Consider the following 16,142-nt stretch of genomic DNA (forward strand, 5'->3'; position numbering starts at 1 on the left):
GGTGGAGCTGGGCTTTGAGTCCAGAGTGTGGCCCAATTTTGCTTCTTAATCCTCATTAAAGGCACAGAAAGGCATGGTCAAGCCAGCCCCCTCAGACCAGACCTGCCTGCATACTTGTTTCATTTGGCCCACAGAGATTTAAAAATATGAGTCAGCTTTCATTTTGAAATTAAGATGACTCAGAAACATCCATCCAGCTTCTCTTGAAAAAATCTGGCCACCTGGCCACTGTGGACTGCATTCCCACAGGGTCACAACTGGCAAGAGGTAGGCCCCTTGAAGTGGGTCATGACACCAGTGTCCACCTAGAGTCACTTGTTTATGTTACCTGCCTGGTCCCTACAGGGATGAATTTGCTATTCTTCATGAAGGCCAGGGATTCCTGAGATAGAAGCCTAGACAGGCCAGGTGGCTTGCCCTGGGACACCCAGCTCAGGCCCAAATCACACGGACTTGAACCTGGCAAACTGTTTAGGGAGGGTTGAGGAAAAGCACAGACATGCAGAACCACAGGGCAAGGTCGGGGCAAATACACTTTATTCAGTCCTGGCATCAGACTGGCGGAGTCCTGCTGTGGGTGCCAGTGGCCCAGACGGAGGGACCCCACCCCTCAGCTACGAGACTAGTTCTCCAAGACCACAGACAGTGACATCTCTTCACTCACATGACGGTTTTTTTTTTCATTGTCTTTTTTTGTTGTTGTTGTTTTTCTTAAAAAAAAAAAAAAAAAAAAAAGAGAGAGAGAGAAAGAAAGAGCGCAAGAAAGGCCCAGAGCCGGAGCACCAAGCTTAAAGGAGGCAGCTGGTGGCTTTGTCAGCGACGGGAACGCGTGGGGCAGAGACCTGCAGAGACCCTGGACAGGGGTCCCGGAGGACTCTGGGACCGTTTGTTCCTGAGATTTGTGTGTGTGAATGAGAGTGTGTGAGCCACCCAGGAGGGTGAACACACGCCGGTGAGATACAGGTAGTGAGGGCAAGGGGAGTGTGGGGAGGCCGGAGGGGCGGGGCTGGACAGAGAGATGGCGGCGTGAGAGGGGTCACAGCATCAGGGACAGGGCTCCCGAGGGCACCCTGAACTGGACACAACTTCCTCCTAACAACAGCGTTCTCCCCATTTCTCAGGTGGAAAAACCGAGGTGCAAACGGCCCACCTCTACTCGGAATCCATACTCAGTCTCACTGGCCAAATCGATGGTCTCTCTCAAGCCAGATGTTTAAAAGCGGGACTCTTCCTGCCATCACATCTGCCATCCACGCCTCAGTCCCAAACCCCTAGCACCAAAGTGCCTCAGTTTTTCCCGCTGAATACTGCAGCTGTGGGTACTGAGGGTGGACCTGGGTGACAGGAAGGGCCGGTGGGCTTAGGGAGGAGCCCAGGTTTCGGGTGCCCTGAGGTGAGCGGGCACTTCCCAGGAGGGGGTGAGGGGGGAGCAGCAGGGATCCTGTCCCCAAACAGACTGGTAAGGTGTCTTGGTTTTGAGTTTTCTTGAGTGGTCCTTTCCTCTACTGCTGGATTTCCAGAGAAAGACCCTACCTCCCAATTCCCAGTTGGGGGAAAAAAGGGACGTACAGATAAGACAGTAGAGGCAGCCACGCGATCCGAGAGGTCGTGCGCGTGGGTGCAGGAGACCCCATACCGGAAAAGGGGCTATGCCACTTGGGAGAGTTTCAGGCCCAAACCAACCCTTCCGAGTGCTCCTCCCATTAAGGCAGCGACGCCCCGTTGGGTGGAGAGGAAACCTAGGACTCCCGGATCAAAGGATTTCCCAGGATCGCTCTACACTCGCCCCCGCTTTTGCCCGGAGCGGGCGAAGAGTGCGGCTCCACTGGGACCAGCCCCCTCCTCCCAAGAAGCATTAAGCATGCGCACGAAGGGGGTGGGCCCCAGCGGAGAGGCGGGCCCTAGCGCTCCGGGGATAAAAGGAGTGCGCCCCTCCCCCCAGGGAAGGGAGGGGCACAGGAGGAGCGCGCGTTGCCACCCAGCCGCATCGCCCCCCTAACTCGGAGAAGGCAGGCTGGGCGAGGGAGGAGGGATTCCAGAGCAAGAGAGGGGGCGGGTCCTCCGGCCACGAGGAGGGGCGTGTGCAAAAGGGGGGAGGGGTGCAGGTCTGTAGAAGACGGGAGGTGTATCGGAGGGGGCTGGCTGCTGGTGGCTGTGCAGGAGGGGGCAACGTGGGGAGGGGCTTGGGTGTCAGGGAGGGGTGGGGGTTGGGCTGCCTTGGGGTGTGTCTGCGGGGGAGGGGCATGTCTGGATCTGAGGGGGGATGGGCACATCCAGGAGGGGGGAGGCTACGCGGGAGATGGGGTGCCAGCCTCGGCCTCCGAGGGGCCCCAATACCTGATTCCTGTATGTAAACAGCTGGTTTGGGGGCGTGCGCGCCCCGCTGACGGTGGGCTCAGTAGGTGAAAACCAGGTCGGCGATGCTAGACGGGCGCCAGTCCCCCGCGATCATCTCGGTAACCTCGGGGGTGCAGTAGTCCGGGAACTCGAAGTGCGACGTGCCCGAGGGAGGCTGCAGGTCCGGGTCGCGATCCAGGGCGCTGCAGTCCAGGCCGGCCGGGCCAGGGGGCAGCCTGGACAGAAAGCCCAGCGACTCCTCCCCCGACGCCACCGTCTCCTCTTCGCCCTCCTCAGCCGCTGTCGCCTCCTCCTCTTCTTCCTCCAGCTCCTCGTCCTCCGACGGTGTCGGGGAGGCGGCGGCGGCGGCCGCCCCCTCGCCCGACGGCCCCTGGGCGCGCTCCGCTTGTCCCCGGGCGGCCCGTCCCGCCGGGACCATCCTCCACAGCTCCCGCCCCGGGGTCTCGACCAGGCGCACTTCCAGCAGCTCCTCGTCGTCGTCTTCATCGTCGTCCTCGGGCGCCGCCGCCCCGCTCCCCAAAGGCCCTCCCGCTGCTCGGCGGCCCCCACGGCCAGGCAGCTGCGGCCCGGGCTTCAGCCGGCTGCCGCCGCCGCCACCACCGGGGGGGCGGGGCCGCGCCTTGGCGGGCGCCCCCTTGCTCTTTTTGCGCGGCCGGTACTTGTAGTCCGGGTAATCCGCCATGTGCTTGAGGCGCAGCCGCTCCGCCTCCCGCACGAACGGGATCTTCTCCGAGTCCTGCAGCAGCTGCCAGCGGCGGCCCAGGCGCTTGGAGATCTCCGCGTTATGCATGTCGGGCCACTGGTCCATGATCTTCCGCCGTTCATGCTGCGACCACACCATGAACGCGTTCATCGGCCTCTTGATGTGGCCGCTCGGGGTCTTGCACCAGCCGGGCTCGCGAGCCCCCTCCTCGGCCGGCCCGGGTCCCGGGGGCGGCGGCCCGCCGTCCCGCTTGGCCCTCGCGCCCCGCTGCTGCACCATCGCGCCTGGGCCCGGGGCCGCTAGACGCCGCCGGGGGCCGTCCGCATCCTCCGCGGCTGGGGGTGGGGGAGGAGGCAGCGGCGACGGAGGGGCGGCCCCGCCCCACGGCTCGGCCCGGCCCCCGCGAGCTGGGGAGCGAGGAGCTGGGCGCTCGGGCCCAACGGACGGCCGGGGGAGAAGGTCAGCGCGGTCTCAGGCGGGCTCGGCGCGCCCCCGCCACCTCCGGCAAGTTGCGTCCTGGCGCACAACACACATTGTTTTGCGGGGGCCGAGGAATTGCACCGTCCGGGCCCCCGCGGGCTCTTCCTGCAGCCTCCGGCTCCGCCGCGGCCCGCGCGCGCCGCTCCCCGCCCGGCCGCCGACGCCTTTCAGTGTCTTTCTCCCCGCGCGGCCCCGCCGGCGCGCGCGCCACCCCTCCCCCTCGCCGTCTGCGGGCCGCTGCGGCGCGCGCGGGGCCGCCCCGTGTAAACACCTAGGTGCCCGCTTGGGCTGCGGCCGGGCCACGCCTCGCGCTCGCGCTCGGGCGTAGCGTCACCCGTTGCTGGGCAGAGAAGCCGGTATTTGCATCTCCCAATCGCTGGCCGCCGGAGCGGGGCGGGGCTCGGGCTGCGGGGCTGGGCGGTCTCGCGGCTGGGATTGGGGGAGACCGGCGAGATCGGTTTCTTTTCTTAGGTTGGGGGTTGGAGGAAGGATAGGGGACGCGAGCCTGCCTCCCATCTGGCGCTGGACGCTTGTCCCTGCCCCGCGTTGCCTTTTAAATTTTAGCTTATTCCGAGACACCTGCCGTCAGGTAGGATTCTGCCCTTTCCTCTTTCAGGGACGTCTTTTCGGACCGTCCCAGAAGAGAATTTGGAGGGACCAAGACTCAGGAAAGCTTCTTAAGGGGACGGACTCAGGTTGTCGTAGATGTTGCCTCCGCCTACTACACACAGGGTCCAACCACATATGGGACCAGCAATGCTTTTGGACCCAATGAACAAATCCCTTTCTCATATATATTTAATCTCGTTTGAGGCTCCACAAGAATCCCGAGGGAGAAAGGAATATGATAATATGATGCCCACTTCCCAAATAGGAAACACCGAGAACACGCAGACTAGGATTCGATTCCGAGGCTCGCGGTCCCAACTGTCTCTCCCCAGCTCAGCACCAAGGGCCGCGGGGCACCTCGCCTGCCAGCCAAAGGTCCTAAGCTGGGCGGACTTCCCGCTTTTCACAAACCGCCGGCGACATTCGAGGATGCGTGGGTGCGCCATTCCCAGGTCCTACCCCACCCCGCAGCCGGCGCGGTGCCTGACTTGGGCGCGTCGCCCCACCCAAGCCTGGAGAAGCGTGCAGGGGCACGGGGCGGAGCCAGTCCTGGGGGCGTGGCCGGGTGGCCGGCACTAGGCGCGTGGCGGGGAGGGGCCGCGCGCTCCCGGCTCACCACGTGTGAGCCAGTTCGGGCACCACGGGGCGTGTGCCGCCCCTGGGGGAGGTCACCTTCACGGCGTCACGAGCATGGGCGATGGGAGGGGGCGCTGAGGCCTCGCCCTTGGGAAGCAGGAGCTGGGAGGTGTCCGGATTAGGATCTTTAAGGTGGCATTCCGCTGGGGCGTAGCGGGCATAGTTTGGGGCTGGGAGAATGCGCCTCTGGCGGTACAGCTCACCCACTTCTGGACGAGCGAAGGCCAAGAGCCGAGCCTGAGGGTGTGGGGCCAGGAGAAAGTACCGAGGTGCGGCTCCGCTGCGCGGGGGGCGGGGTGATGCTCTGGGTGGCGGGGCACGGGGTGGGGGTGGTGGGGAGAAAGTAATTGGAGCATCCCTGGAGGGAGGGGGCAACTCTTAAAGGCACAGGGCGCTGGGAAAGAGGAGGCCCTGCTCCCGCCCAAGTGGTCCCTCCGCCTTTCAGAAGCTGAGATCTGGAAAACCCTACGTGTAAAACCTTTACATCTGCAGCCTGAGCAGTCTACCCGATGGAGTCACGCTTCCTGTGTTCACATTCCCAGTCCCTCCTTTTCCTTATCCTGAAAATGGGGATAATGCAGTTTCTCCCTCACATGGTTGTTTTACAGATTAAATGAGATAATGCATGTAAACACATCCTGATACCTAGTGAATGTTCAATAAAACTTACGATAGACGGGACGCGGTGGCTTATGCCTGCAATCCCAGCACTACGAAAAATACAAAACTTAGCCAGGTGTGATGGCCCGTGCCTTTAGTCCCAGCTACTTGGGAGGCTGAGGCAGGAAGATCGCTTGAGCCTGGGAAGTTGAGGCTCCAGTGAGCTGTGATCGTACCACTGCAGTCCAGCCTATGGAACAGAGTGAGACCCTATCTCAAACAACAATGAAAAGAAAACAAGATAATGAGAGGGTGAGTGACTGGGACAGGATGATAGAGATGGGGGTGAGTTTAGATCTCAAGATGATGAAGAACCATCCATGTAAAACATTCCAGGCAGAGGAAACAGCAAATGCAAGGGACTGGAGATGGGAAAGAGCCTGGGACAAGGTATTGAGAGGGCATGGACAGGTGTCAAGACTAGAGACGGGAGTGTACGATGCGTTTATGTTGAGCTGGAGCTGAAGGGCAATACGGTAATTGGTCCTCAGAAGCCAAGTTATGGAGTTCCCTGGGTTGTGGGGAGCGAAGGACAGTTTCTTTATTGCAGGATGACATGATCAGAGGTGCGCTTTAGGAAGATTAAGGAGTTTCATGTGTTGTAGTTGGATTGGAGGAGGGAAATTTGAGGGGGGGAAAATCGCCAGAAATTTTCTTGTGTTTCAAAAATACGTTCACAGATTCTTTTTTTTTTTTCTTTTTGAGACAGAGTCTCGCTCTGTCACCCAGGCTGGAGTACAGTGGCGCAATCTCGGTTCACTGCAAGCTCTGCCTCCCAGGTTCACGCCATTCTCCTGCCTCAGCCTCCCCACTAGCTGGGACTACAGGCACCTGCCACCATGCCTTGCTAATTTTTTTTTTGTATTTTTTTAGTAGAGACGGAGTTTCACCATGTTAGCCAGGATGACTTCGATCTCCTGACCTCATGATCCGCCCCCCTTGGCCTCCCAAAGTGCTGGGATTACAGGGGTGAGCCACCGCGCCTGGCCCTTCTCAAATTCTTTCGTGTTCCTTCCTTCAAAAGAAAGAGGCTAATTCCTCCTCCCCTTCCCCCGTTAAGTGTGAGCTTGCCTCTAACTAATAGAATATGGCGGAAGTGATGGTTTGTGATATGTGAGATTGGATGTAAAAGGCTCTATGTTTTCCTCCTGGCTGTCTTATTTTGTATCATTTATTCTGGGAGAAGTCAGCTGTCATGCGAGGGCACTCAAGCAGTCCTATGGAAAGGTCTATGTGGTAAGGAACTGAAGCCTCCTGCCAACACCAACAAGGAACTGAGACCTACTTCCAACAGCCATCTGAGTGATCCATCCTGGAATCAGATCCTCCAGCCCCAGTCAAGGGGCTTCAGATGACTGCAGCCCTGGCCAGCATCCTAAATGCAACCTCATGAATGACCCTGAGCCAGAACCGTGCAACTAAACTTTGCCTGGATTCATGATCCACAGAAACTGTGAGATGGTAACTGTTTGCTTTGTTAAGCCTCTAAGTCTGGCAATAATATATTAAGCGGTAGTAGACAATGAACACAAGATTATTATTCAGCTGCTGAATTGGAAGAGGAGGGGAAGAAAAAGTTTTCAGATCACAAAATATTCATTGTGTAAAACTTCAAAAATTCTGAAATTTAAGGAAAAAATATCATTTGTTGGGATTCATTGTCCCAGTGCCAAGAGGCACCCACTCCTTTTGTTTTTGTTTTTGTTTTTTTTTTTTTTTTTTTGAGACGGAGTCCTGCTTTGTTGCCCAGGCTGAAGAGCAATGGCACGATCTTGGCTCACCACAACCTCTGCCTCCTGGGTTCAAGCGATTCTCCTCCCTCAGCCTCCCAAGTAGCTGGGACTACAGGCATCTATCACCATGCCTGGCTAATTTTTATATTTTTAGTAGAGATGGGGTTTCATTATGTTGGCCAGGCTGATCTCGAACTCTTGACCCCGTGATCCGCCCGCCTCGGCCTCCCAAAGTGCGGGATTACAGGCATGAGCCACCGTGCCCAGCCGAGACACCCTTTCTTAACATTTTGTTATGTTTTTTTCTCTCTGTGCATTTTTTATCCAGCTGACTTTATTTTGTCTCCTGAAATCTTCATTTTTAAGAAATGTGTCTACAAAGTCTTCACAAGCATAGATTTTTTCCCACAGTTAATATACTTAGAATTTATTTGTCAAGCAATTTTGAAGGGCTTTCACTGTGAAAAACTTAATATTAGGGCTTACTGATATTCTCTTTATCTGAGCAGAAGTATGTTTATTTTTTATTATTGCAAAAGTAATATATATATATTGTGTGTGTGTGTGTGTGTGAGATGGAGTCTCGCTCTGTCACCAGGCTGGAGTGCAGTGGCCCGATCTCGGCTCACTGCAACTTTCTCCTCCCGGGTTCAAGCAATTCTCCTGCTTCAGCCTTCTGAGTAGCTGGAATTACAGGCGCGTGCCACCATGCCCGGCTAATTTTTGTGTTTGTAGTAGAGATGAGGTTTCACCGTGTTGGCCAGGATGGTCTCAATCTCTTGACCTCATGATCCGCCTGCCTCAGCCTCCCAAAGTGCTGGGATTACAGGCGTGAACCATCGTGCCTGGCCTGCAGAAGTAATATATTTTAGTGATAAAAAGTCAAACTATACTGAATTTTTTTGTTTGTTTGTTTTGTTTTTTTGAGACAGAGTCTCACTCTGTCACCCAGTGGTGCAATCTCGACTCAACTGCAACCTCTGCCTCCCAGGCTTAAGTGGTTCTCCTGCATCAGCCTCCAGAGTAGCTGGGACTACAGGTGCTCGCCACCACACCTGGCTAATTTTTGTATTTTTAATGGAGACGGGGTTTTGCCATGTTGGTCAGGCTGGCCTCAAATTCCTGACCTCAAGTGATCCGACTGCCTTGGCTTCCCAAAGTTTTGGGATTACAGGCATGAGCCACTGCTTCCGGCCTTATACTGAATTATATAAGGTGAAAAGTGAACATCTCCTGTACTCTAGAGAAATAGCATTATAATGAGTAAATTTTAAATTTTAATGTAATTTTCCAGAATTTAAAATTTTTTTTTGAGACGGAGTCTCACTGTGTTGCCCAGGCTGGTGTGCAGTGGCGCGATCCTGGCTCACTGCAACCTCCGCCTCCTGAGTTCAAGCGATTCTCCTGCCTCAGCCTCCCAAGTAGCTGGGACTACAGCTGCCCACCACTGCGCCCAGCTAATTTTTGTATTTTTAGTAGAGACAGGGTTTCACCATATTGGCCAGGCTGGTCTGGAACTCCTGACCTTGTGATCTGCCCACCTTGGTCTCCCAAAATGCTGGGATTACAAGTGTGAGCCACCGTGCCTGGTCTTTTTTTTTTTTGGACAGAGTCTCTCCCTGTCACCCAGGCTGGGGTACAGTGGCGCGATCATAGCTCACTGCAGCCTCAACCTCTTGGGCTCAAGTGATCTTCCCACCTCAGTGTCCCAGGTAGCTGGGACTACAGACGCATGCCACCACACCGGGCTAATTTTTTGTATTTTTTTATAGAGACTGAGTTTCGCCACGTTGCCCGAGCTGGTCTCGAATTCCTGGGCTTAAGCGATCTGCCCACCTTGGCCTCCCAAAGTGCTGGGATTACAGGCATGAGCCACTTCACCTGGCCATCCAGAAATTTAAATGCTTATAAACACATGCACACGTAAATTTTTTTTTATACAAGTGAAATGTTACTATATGTAATTTCTAGTAACTTGCTTTTTTCACATCTCTTTTCTCTTTCCATGTAGTACGTAGGTTCTTGTCCAGGTCTGCTGAGTATATTGTAATTCATTTAATCAGTTCCTTTTTTTTTTGAGACGGAGTTTTGCTCTTTTTGCCCGGGCTGGAGTGCAATGGTGTGATCTCGGCTTACTGCAACCTCTGCCTCCTGGATTCAAATGACTCTGCTGCCTCAGCCTCCCAAGTAGCTGGGATTACAAGTGTGCACCATCATGCCCAGCTAATTTTGTATTCTTAGTAGAGATGGGGTTTCACCATGTTGGTCAGTCTGGTCTCAAACTCCTGACCTCAGGTGATCTGCCCACCTTGGCCTCCCAAAGTGAATCAGTTCCTTCTTGAAAGACATTTTGATTGTTTTACCCCTTTTTGCTGTTATAAACAATATGGCAGTGAACACCTTTGTATGTATGTTTTTGGCCACTTGTCTGTTATCTTTTTATTTATTTATTTATTTATTTATTTATTTATTTATTTATTTTACGATGGAGTCCTGCTCTGTCGCCAGGCTGGAGTGCAGTGGTGCGATCTCGGCTCACTGCAATCTCCACCTCCTGGGTTCAAGTGATTCTCCTTCCTCAGCCTCCTGAAGAGCTGGGATTACAGGTGTGCGCCGCCACACCCACCTAATTTTTTTTTTTTTTTTTTTTGAGACAAAGTCTCGCTCTGTCACCCAGGCTGGAGTGCAGTGGCGAGATCTTGGCTCACTGCAAGCTCCACCTCCTGGGTTCACGCCATTCTCCTGCCTCAACCTTCCGAGTAGCTGGGACTACAGGCACCCACCACCATGCCCGGCTAATTTTTTTTTTTTTTTTTTTTTTGTATTTTTAGTAGAGACAGGTTTTCACCATGTTAGCCATGATGGTCTTGATCCCCTGACCTTGTGATCCACCCGCCTCGGCCTCCCAAAGTGCTGAGATTGCAGGTGTGAGCCACCATGCCCGGCCTGTATTTTTAGTAGAGATGGAGTTTCACCATGTTGGCCAGGATAGTCTCTATCTCCTGACCTCATGATCTGCGCGCTTCAGCCTCCCGAAGTGCTGGGATAACAGGCATGAGCCACCGTGCCTGGCCTGTCTGTTATTTCTTTAGGAAAAATTCACACACAGAGACTCCACAATAGAACAGATGTTTAAACTGGCTGTCCCCCAAACACAACAGGCTTGGGCCTACCTCAGGGCCCTCATTCATGCTGTCTCCTCTGTCTGGAACTCTTTTCACCCCCATCACCACATGGGCTGGAGCATCTCCTCATCCTAGCTTCGGCTCAAACGGGCTCTCCAGAGAGGACTGTCCTGACCACTCTCTGCTGTTGCCCGTCCGTCCCCCTCTATCTCCGGTACACAGAATCGCTTCATCTGTGACACATTCTCGTTGTTGCCTGTGATTCCCTCACTTTATGTTTATGTGGGGTTTTTTTTAAGAGACCTGGTCTTGCTCTGTTGCCTGGGCTGGAGTACAGTGGTGCGATCCTAGCTCACTGCATCCTGGAACTTCTGGGCCCAAGTGATCCTCCTGCCTCAGCCTCCCAAGTAGTTAGGACTACAGATGCATGCCACCGTGGCTGGCTAATTTCGAAAAATTTTTTTTGTAGAGACGGGGTCTCACTATGTTTCCTAGGCTGGTCTTGAACTCCTGGGCTCAAGCGATCTTCCCACCACAGCCTCCCAAAGTGCTGGAATTACAGGTGTGAGCCACCATGCCTGGCCCTGTGTGTATTTATTTTTACATAACATAATACAAATAAAAATAAAAATGGAGTCAGCAATCTGACACAAGAACTGGAACACTGATAATAACCTGTTTTCCCCAATGAATTCCTTTGTCATCCCATCTCCTGCCTTCCTTCACCTGAGGTAATGTCTATCCTGATTCTTCCAGAACATTAAAAAAAAAAGCTTTATTGAGATATAATTCACATACCACACCATTCAGTCATTTATAGTGTACAATTCAGTGGCTTTCAGTGCATTCACAGAATTGTGCAATTGTTGCCACAATGGATTTTAGAATATTTTCATCATCCCCAAAAGAAACCATTAGCATCAGTACTCATTAGCAGTCACTCTCCCATCTGCTCTGCCTTCCCTCTAATCCCCAGCCCTAGGCCACCATTAATCTGCTTCTGTATCCATGGATTTGTCTGTTCTGAACAGTTCATGTAAAGAGAATCATACAACATGTGACCTTTTGTGACTGGCTTCTTTCACTTAGCGTCATGATTTCTAGGTTCATCTATGTTGTAGCATGTATCAGAACTTCCTTTTTGTTGCCAAATAACATTCCATTATAGGCCAGATGTGGTGTCTCATGCCTACAATCCCAATACTTTGGGAAGTAGAGGTTGGGAGGATTGCTTGAGCCCAGGAGTTCAAGACCAGTCTGGGCAACATAGTAAGACCCCATCTCTAAAAATAAAAAAAGTAACTGGGCCTGGTGGTGTGTGCCTATAGTTCTAGCTACTTGGGAGACTGAGGCAGGAGGATCTCTTGGGCCCGGGAGTTCCAGGCTGTAGTGAGCCATGATCACACCACTGCACTCCAGCCTGAGTGACAGAGTGGAACTGTCTCAAAAGAAAAAATATATATATATGGCCGGGTGTGGTGGCTCACACTTGTAATCCCAGCACTTTGGGAGGTCGAGGCAGGCGGATCATGAGGTCCAGAGATGGAGACCATCCTGGCTAACATGGTGAAACCCCATCTCTACTAAAAATACAAAAAATTAGCCAGGCGTGGTGGCATGGGCCTGTAGTCCCAGCTACTCAGGAGGCTGAGGCAGGAGAATCACTTGAACCTGGGAGGCGGAGGTTGCAGTGAGCCGAGATTGTGCCACTGCACTCCAGCCTGGGCGACAGAGTGAGACTCCATCTCAAAATAAATAAATAAATTAGTAATATATTTATATATATATGTATATTTATTTCTCACTTTCAACTTTCTCACTCAATGTTATAGGGCTGAGATTCATCCAAATTATTATACATATGTAGGGCTTGTTCATTTCCCACTGTAGGAATATCCTAGGATTTTCCTATCTGTTCATGGACGTTTGGATTATTGCCAGGTTTGGCGCTCATGAACAAGTGTTGCAATGAGCAGTCCTGGGAATGTCGAGATACAGCAGTGATGTTGATTCGTTCTATAAATATCATGAGTGTACTCAAATTCCTACAGGAGCCAAGAGAAGGAAGTAAAATGTTGAAAAACAAAACCCCAAACTCCCATTTGCCACCAAGATGTGGTCGTTATCAGTGCATACAGACTACCCTGAGTCCTTTCAAGTTGTGCCCAGAATCTAAACCTTGCAGATCCCAGGAGTCCAAGGCTGAGCTCACCATTGAGCTTCCAACCAGACTGCAGTAGTGGAGGGAGAGGTTCCTGGAGACAGATGCTGAGCACCCCACTGGTCCAGGTCACCAACATCTCTCATCTGGGCTCCTGCCCAGCATCTTTATGGGTCCCCCTGGGCCTACTAGGCCTCTTTCCATCCCATTATCCTCCTTGAAGCCAGAGTGATGGTATGTTTGAGTCACAAATCTTGTGTCTCCTCTTTTCCTGAAACCCTTCAGTGGTTTCTCATTACTCTCGATGATAAGCACCAGACTTCCACCTAGCCCATTAGGCCTGGCTTGGTCTGGCCCCTGCTCACCTATCCAACCTCCTCTCCCACTTTCTTGGTCTCCTGCTAGTTTCCAGCCACACCAGCCCCTTTTCAGTTTGTTGAATGAGCCAGGCCTCCCCACACAGCGGGGTGTTGCAGTCCCTTCGCTCACTCTTTCCAGAACTCCTACCTCTGTTTGCCTCCTTGAGGCTCTCCTAACTCCATGTTTCTTTTCTTCTTTTCTTTTTCTTTCTTTCTTTTTTTTTTTAGGCAGAGTCTTGCTCTGTCGCCCAGGCTGGCGTGCAATGGTGTGATCTCGGCTCACTGCAGCCTCTGCCTCCCAGGTTCAAACAATTCTCTCTCTTCATCTTCCCAAGTAGTTGGGGTTACAGTCATGTGCCACCATGCTTGGCTAATTTTTGTATTTTTAGTAGAGACAGGGTTTCACTATGTTGGCCAGGCTGGTCTCGAACTCCTGACCTCAAGTGATCTGCTTGCATCGGCCTCCCAAAGTGCTGGGATTACGGGCTTGAGGCACCACGCTGGCCCATCGGCCTCCATGTTTCTTTTCCTCAGTGCACTGTGCTCATTTGATACCCAGAGCAGATAGTTTTAAGCACATCTCCTCTAAATGACATCGTTTTCAGTACCAGTCATGAAATACATGCTGTCCTCCCACCTGAGTACCAGTCATGAATAATGCTAATGATAATGGCTAGAAAAGAAATGCATGGCCAGCAGGGCATGGTGGCTCGCACCTGTAATCTCAACACTTCGGGAGGCTGAGGGGAGCGGATTGCTTGAGTGCAGGAGTTCCAGACCGTCCTGGCCAACAGAGCAAGACCTCATCTCTATAAAAAGTTAAAAAAAGAGAAAGAAGAAATAAAGTGGAAATATTCTTTTTTTGAACTTTGTGTAACCATGTCAGTAAAAGTACATGTTATGGTACAAAAAAGGGAAAAGGGTATTGGATTGATACTTTTCAATTACGTTAATATATTTCTTTGAAAAAATATAAAACATACCTATCTGGTGGTCTGTTGCAATAATTATGTTAATTACAGTTTAAAAACAAGAAAGTAACTCTTTAAAAATAAGAGCTAATTCCAATATTAAACATTGGTTAAACGTATTAAAATTTGGTAAAACATAACATCACTAAACACTAATAATGTAATTTTACTAAATTATGCAATTTGCTGCTACCATCCTCTTCAGTTTATTTTGTTTTACTCTTTTAAAATTTTAAATACAAGGCTGGGCGTGGTGGCTCATGCCTGTAATCCCGGCACTTTGGGACGCTGAGGTGGTGGATCACTTGAGGTCAGGAGTTTGAGACTAACCTGGCTAACATGATGAAACCCTGTCTCTACTAAAAATATGCAAAGATTAGCCAGGCATGGTGGCGGGCGTCTATAATCCCAGCTACTCAGGAGGCTGAGGCAGGAGAACTGCTTGAATCCAGGAGGCGGAGGTTGCAGTGAGCTGAGATCGCACCACCACACTCCATCCAGCCTGGACGATAGAGTGAGACTCCATCTCAAAAAAAAAAAAAAAAAATTAATACAAAAGCTTTAAGTAGTCACATAAAATGACAGGATTGAAGCAATTCAAGTTCTGGTTCTTAAGCTTCAAATAACTGTGCTATCATTGTTAATTTTGAATATATTGTTTAAACCCAGACATATTTAGTACCAAAGGGGCTGCAAACAGGACTGTGCAGAAACATGCTTGAACAATTTCAAACTGTTACAAACTTATTCTCAAAACTAAGGCATGTAGCTGAGTCTTGCTCCATGTGTATTAGGGCTGACTGCATAACTGTGAGTGAATTAACTTCCCTGTAGAGAATAATTTTATTAGCTTATAAAGCAAATAAATTTACTTATAAGTAATTAAAATGTACTGATTTGAAGCTTACAAATATATTATTAAAATTCGCTGGGCGTGGTGGCTCACACCTATAATCCCAGCACTTTGGGAGGCCGAGGCGGGAGGATCACCTGAGGTCAGGAGTTCAAAACCAGCCTGACCAACCTGGAGAAACCCTGTCTCCACTAAAAAAATTAAAAATTAGCTGGGTGTGGTAGCGCATGCCTATAATTCCAGCTACTTGGGAGGCTGAGGTGGGAGAATCGCTTGAACCCAGGAGACAGAGGTTGTGGTGAGCTGAGATCACACCATTGCACTCCAACCTGGGCAACAAGAGCGAAACTCCATCTCAAAAAAAAAGGAAAAAAAAAAAAAACAAACCCTCAAGGTCAGGCTTGGTGGCTTATGCCTATGATTCCAGCACTTTGGAGGGCTGAGGTAGGAGGATCGCTTGAGCCCAGCAGTTAGAGACCAGCCTGGGCAACATGGTGAAACCCCATCTCCACAAACAATACAAAAATTAGCTGGGTGTGGTGGCATGCTCCTGTAGTCCCCCGTACTTGGGAGGCTGAGATGGGAGGATTGATTGAGTCCAGAAGGTCGAGGATGCAGTGAGCTGTGATCATGCCACTGGACTCTAGCCTGGCCTGGGTAACAGAGTGAGACCCTATCTCAAAAAAACAGAAACAAAAACAAAAGCACATTCACTTTCAGTTTTATTATTGTTTTAAAATTATCTGCAGATAACATACCCCCTTATTGCCTACACAGCCCACTTGGTATACCACTGCAGAGTGCTGGGCAGCTTTGTAATTAACCTTCCAATTGTGTAAACTGGAAGCTTCATGAGGTCAGAAGACCCACCTGGTTTTGACTCTCACCATCGTATCCCCAGCACCTAGCAGAGCCTGGCGCAATGTAGGCTTTTAATAAAACCTGTTCTTTTTTTTTTTTTTTTTTTTTGAGACAGAACCTCGCTCTCTCACCCAGGCTGGAGCACAGTGGCGCGATCTCGGCTCACTGCAAGCTCCGCCTCCCAGGTTCATGCCATTCTTCTGCCTCAGCCTCCCGAGTAGCTGGGACTACAGGCACCCGCCACCAGGCCCAGCTATTTTTTGTATTTTTAGTAGAGACGGGGTTTCACCGTGTTAGCCAGAATGGCGTTGATCTCCTGACCTCGTGATCCGCCCGCCTCGGCCTCCCAAAGTGCTGGGATTACAGGCGTGAGCCACCGCGGCCGGCCAATAATACCTGTTCTTAATAATACCTGAAGGCAGGATGAAGCCAACTCAGGTGTGGGTGTGGCTGTTCTAGGCACTGTTATGTTACTCCACTCACCCTGTGTCTAGCTCCAAAATACCTATTTGCCAACTGGCATGGTCCTCAAAGACATTCATAATGAAAAAAGAACAATAGGGACAAGGTAATTTGTTTTTTGATTCATCTAATTTCCTGATTTAAAAAAAGTCAGCCAGGGGCGCTCACACC

The 16,142-nt window shown here is 51.5% G+C and overlaps 1 protein-coding gene and 1 long non-coding RNA gene across 2 annotated transcripts; one reads left to right on the top strand and one right to left on the bottom strand.

Moving 5' to 3' along the window:
• Positions 1–520: 520 nt before the first annotated feature.
• SOX12 (SRY-box transcription factor 12) lies at positions 521–3,398 on the bottom strand. The gene has a single exon (XM_045362695.3). The coding sequence runs from the start codon at positions 3,338–3,340 to the stop codon at positions 2,396–2,398; it is 945 nt and encodes a 314-aa protein (XP_045218630.1). The 5' UTR covers positions 3,341–3,398; the 3' UTR covers positions 521–2,395.
• A 1,406-nt stretch (positions 3,399–4,804) lies between these two features.
• Positions 4,805–5,463, top strand: LOC135965624 (uncharacterized). Its single transcript, XR_010578613.2, has 2 exons — positions 4,805–5,055; positions 5,232–5,463. It is a non-coding gene; the product is annotated as an uncharacterized lncRNA (long non-coding RNA).
• Positions 5,464–16,142: the final 10,679 nt, after the last annotated feature.

The sequence above is a fragment of the Macaca fascicularis genome, chromosome 10 (genome assembly GCF_037993035.2).
Source record: "Macaca fascicularis isolate 582-1 chromosome 10, T2T-MFA8v1.1".
Classification (NCBI taxonomy): domain Eukaryota; kingdom Metazoa; phylum Chordata; class Mammalia; order Primates; family Cercopithecidae; genus Macaca; species Macaca fascicularis.

Excerpts from the sequence above, each read along its gene's own strand:
- SOX12 (XM_045362695.3), bottom strand. The coding sequence starts at position 3,340 with ATGGTGCAGCAGCGGGGCGCGAGGGCCAAGCGGGACGGCGGGCCGCCG.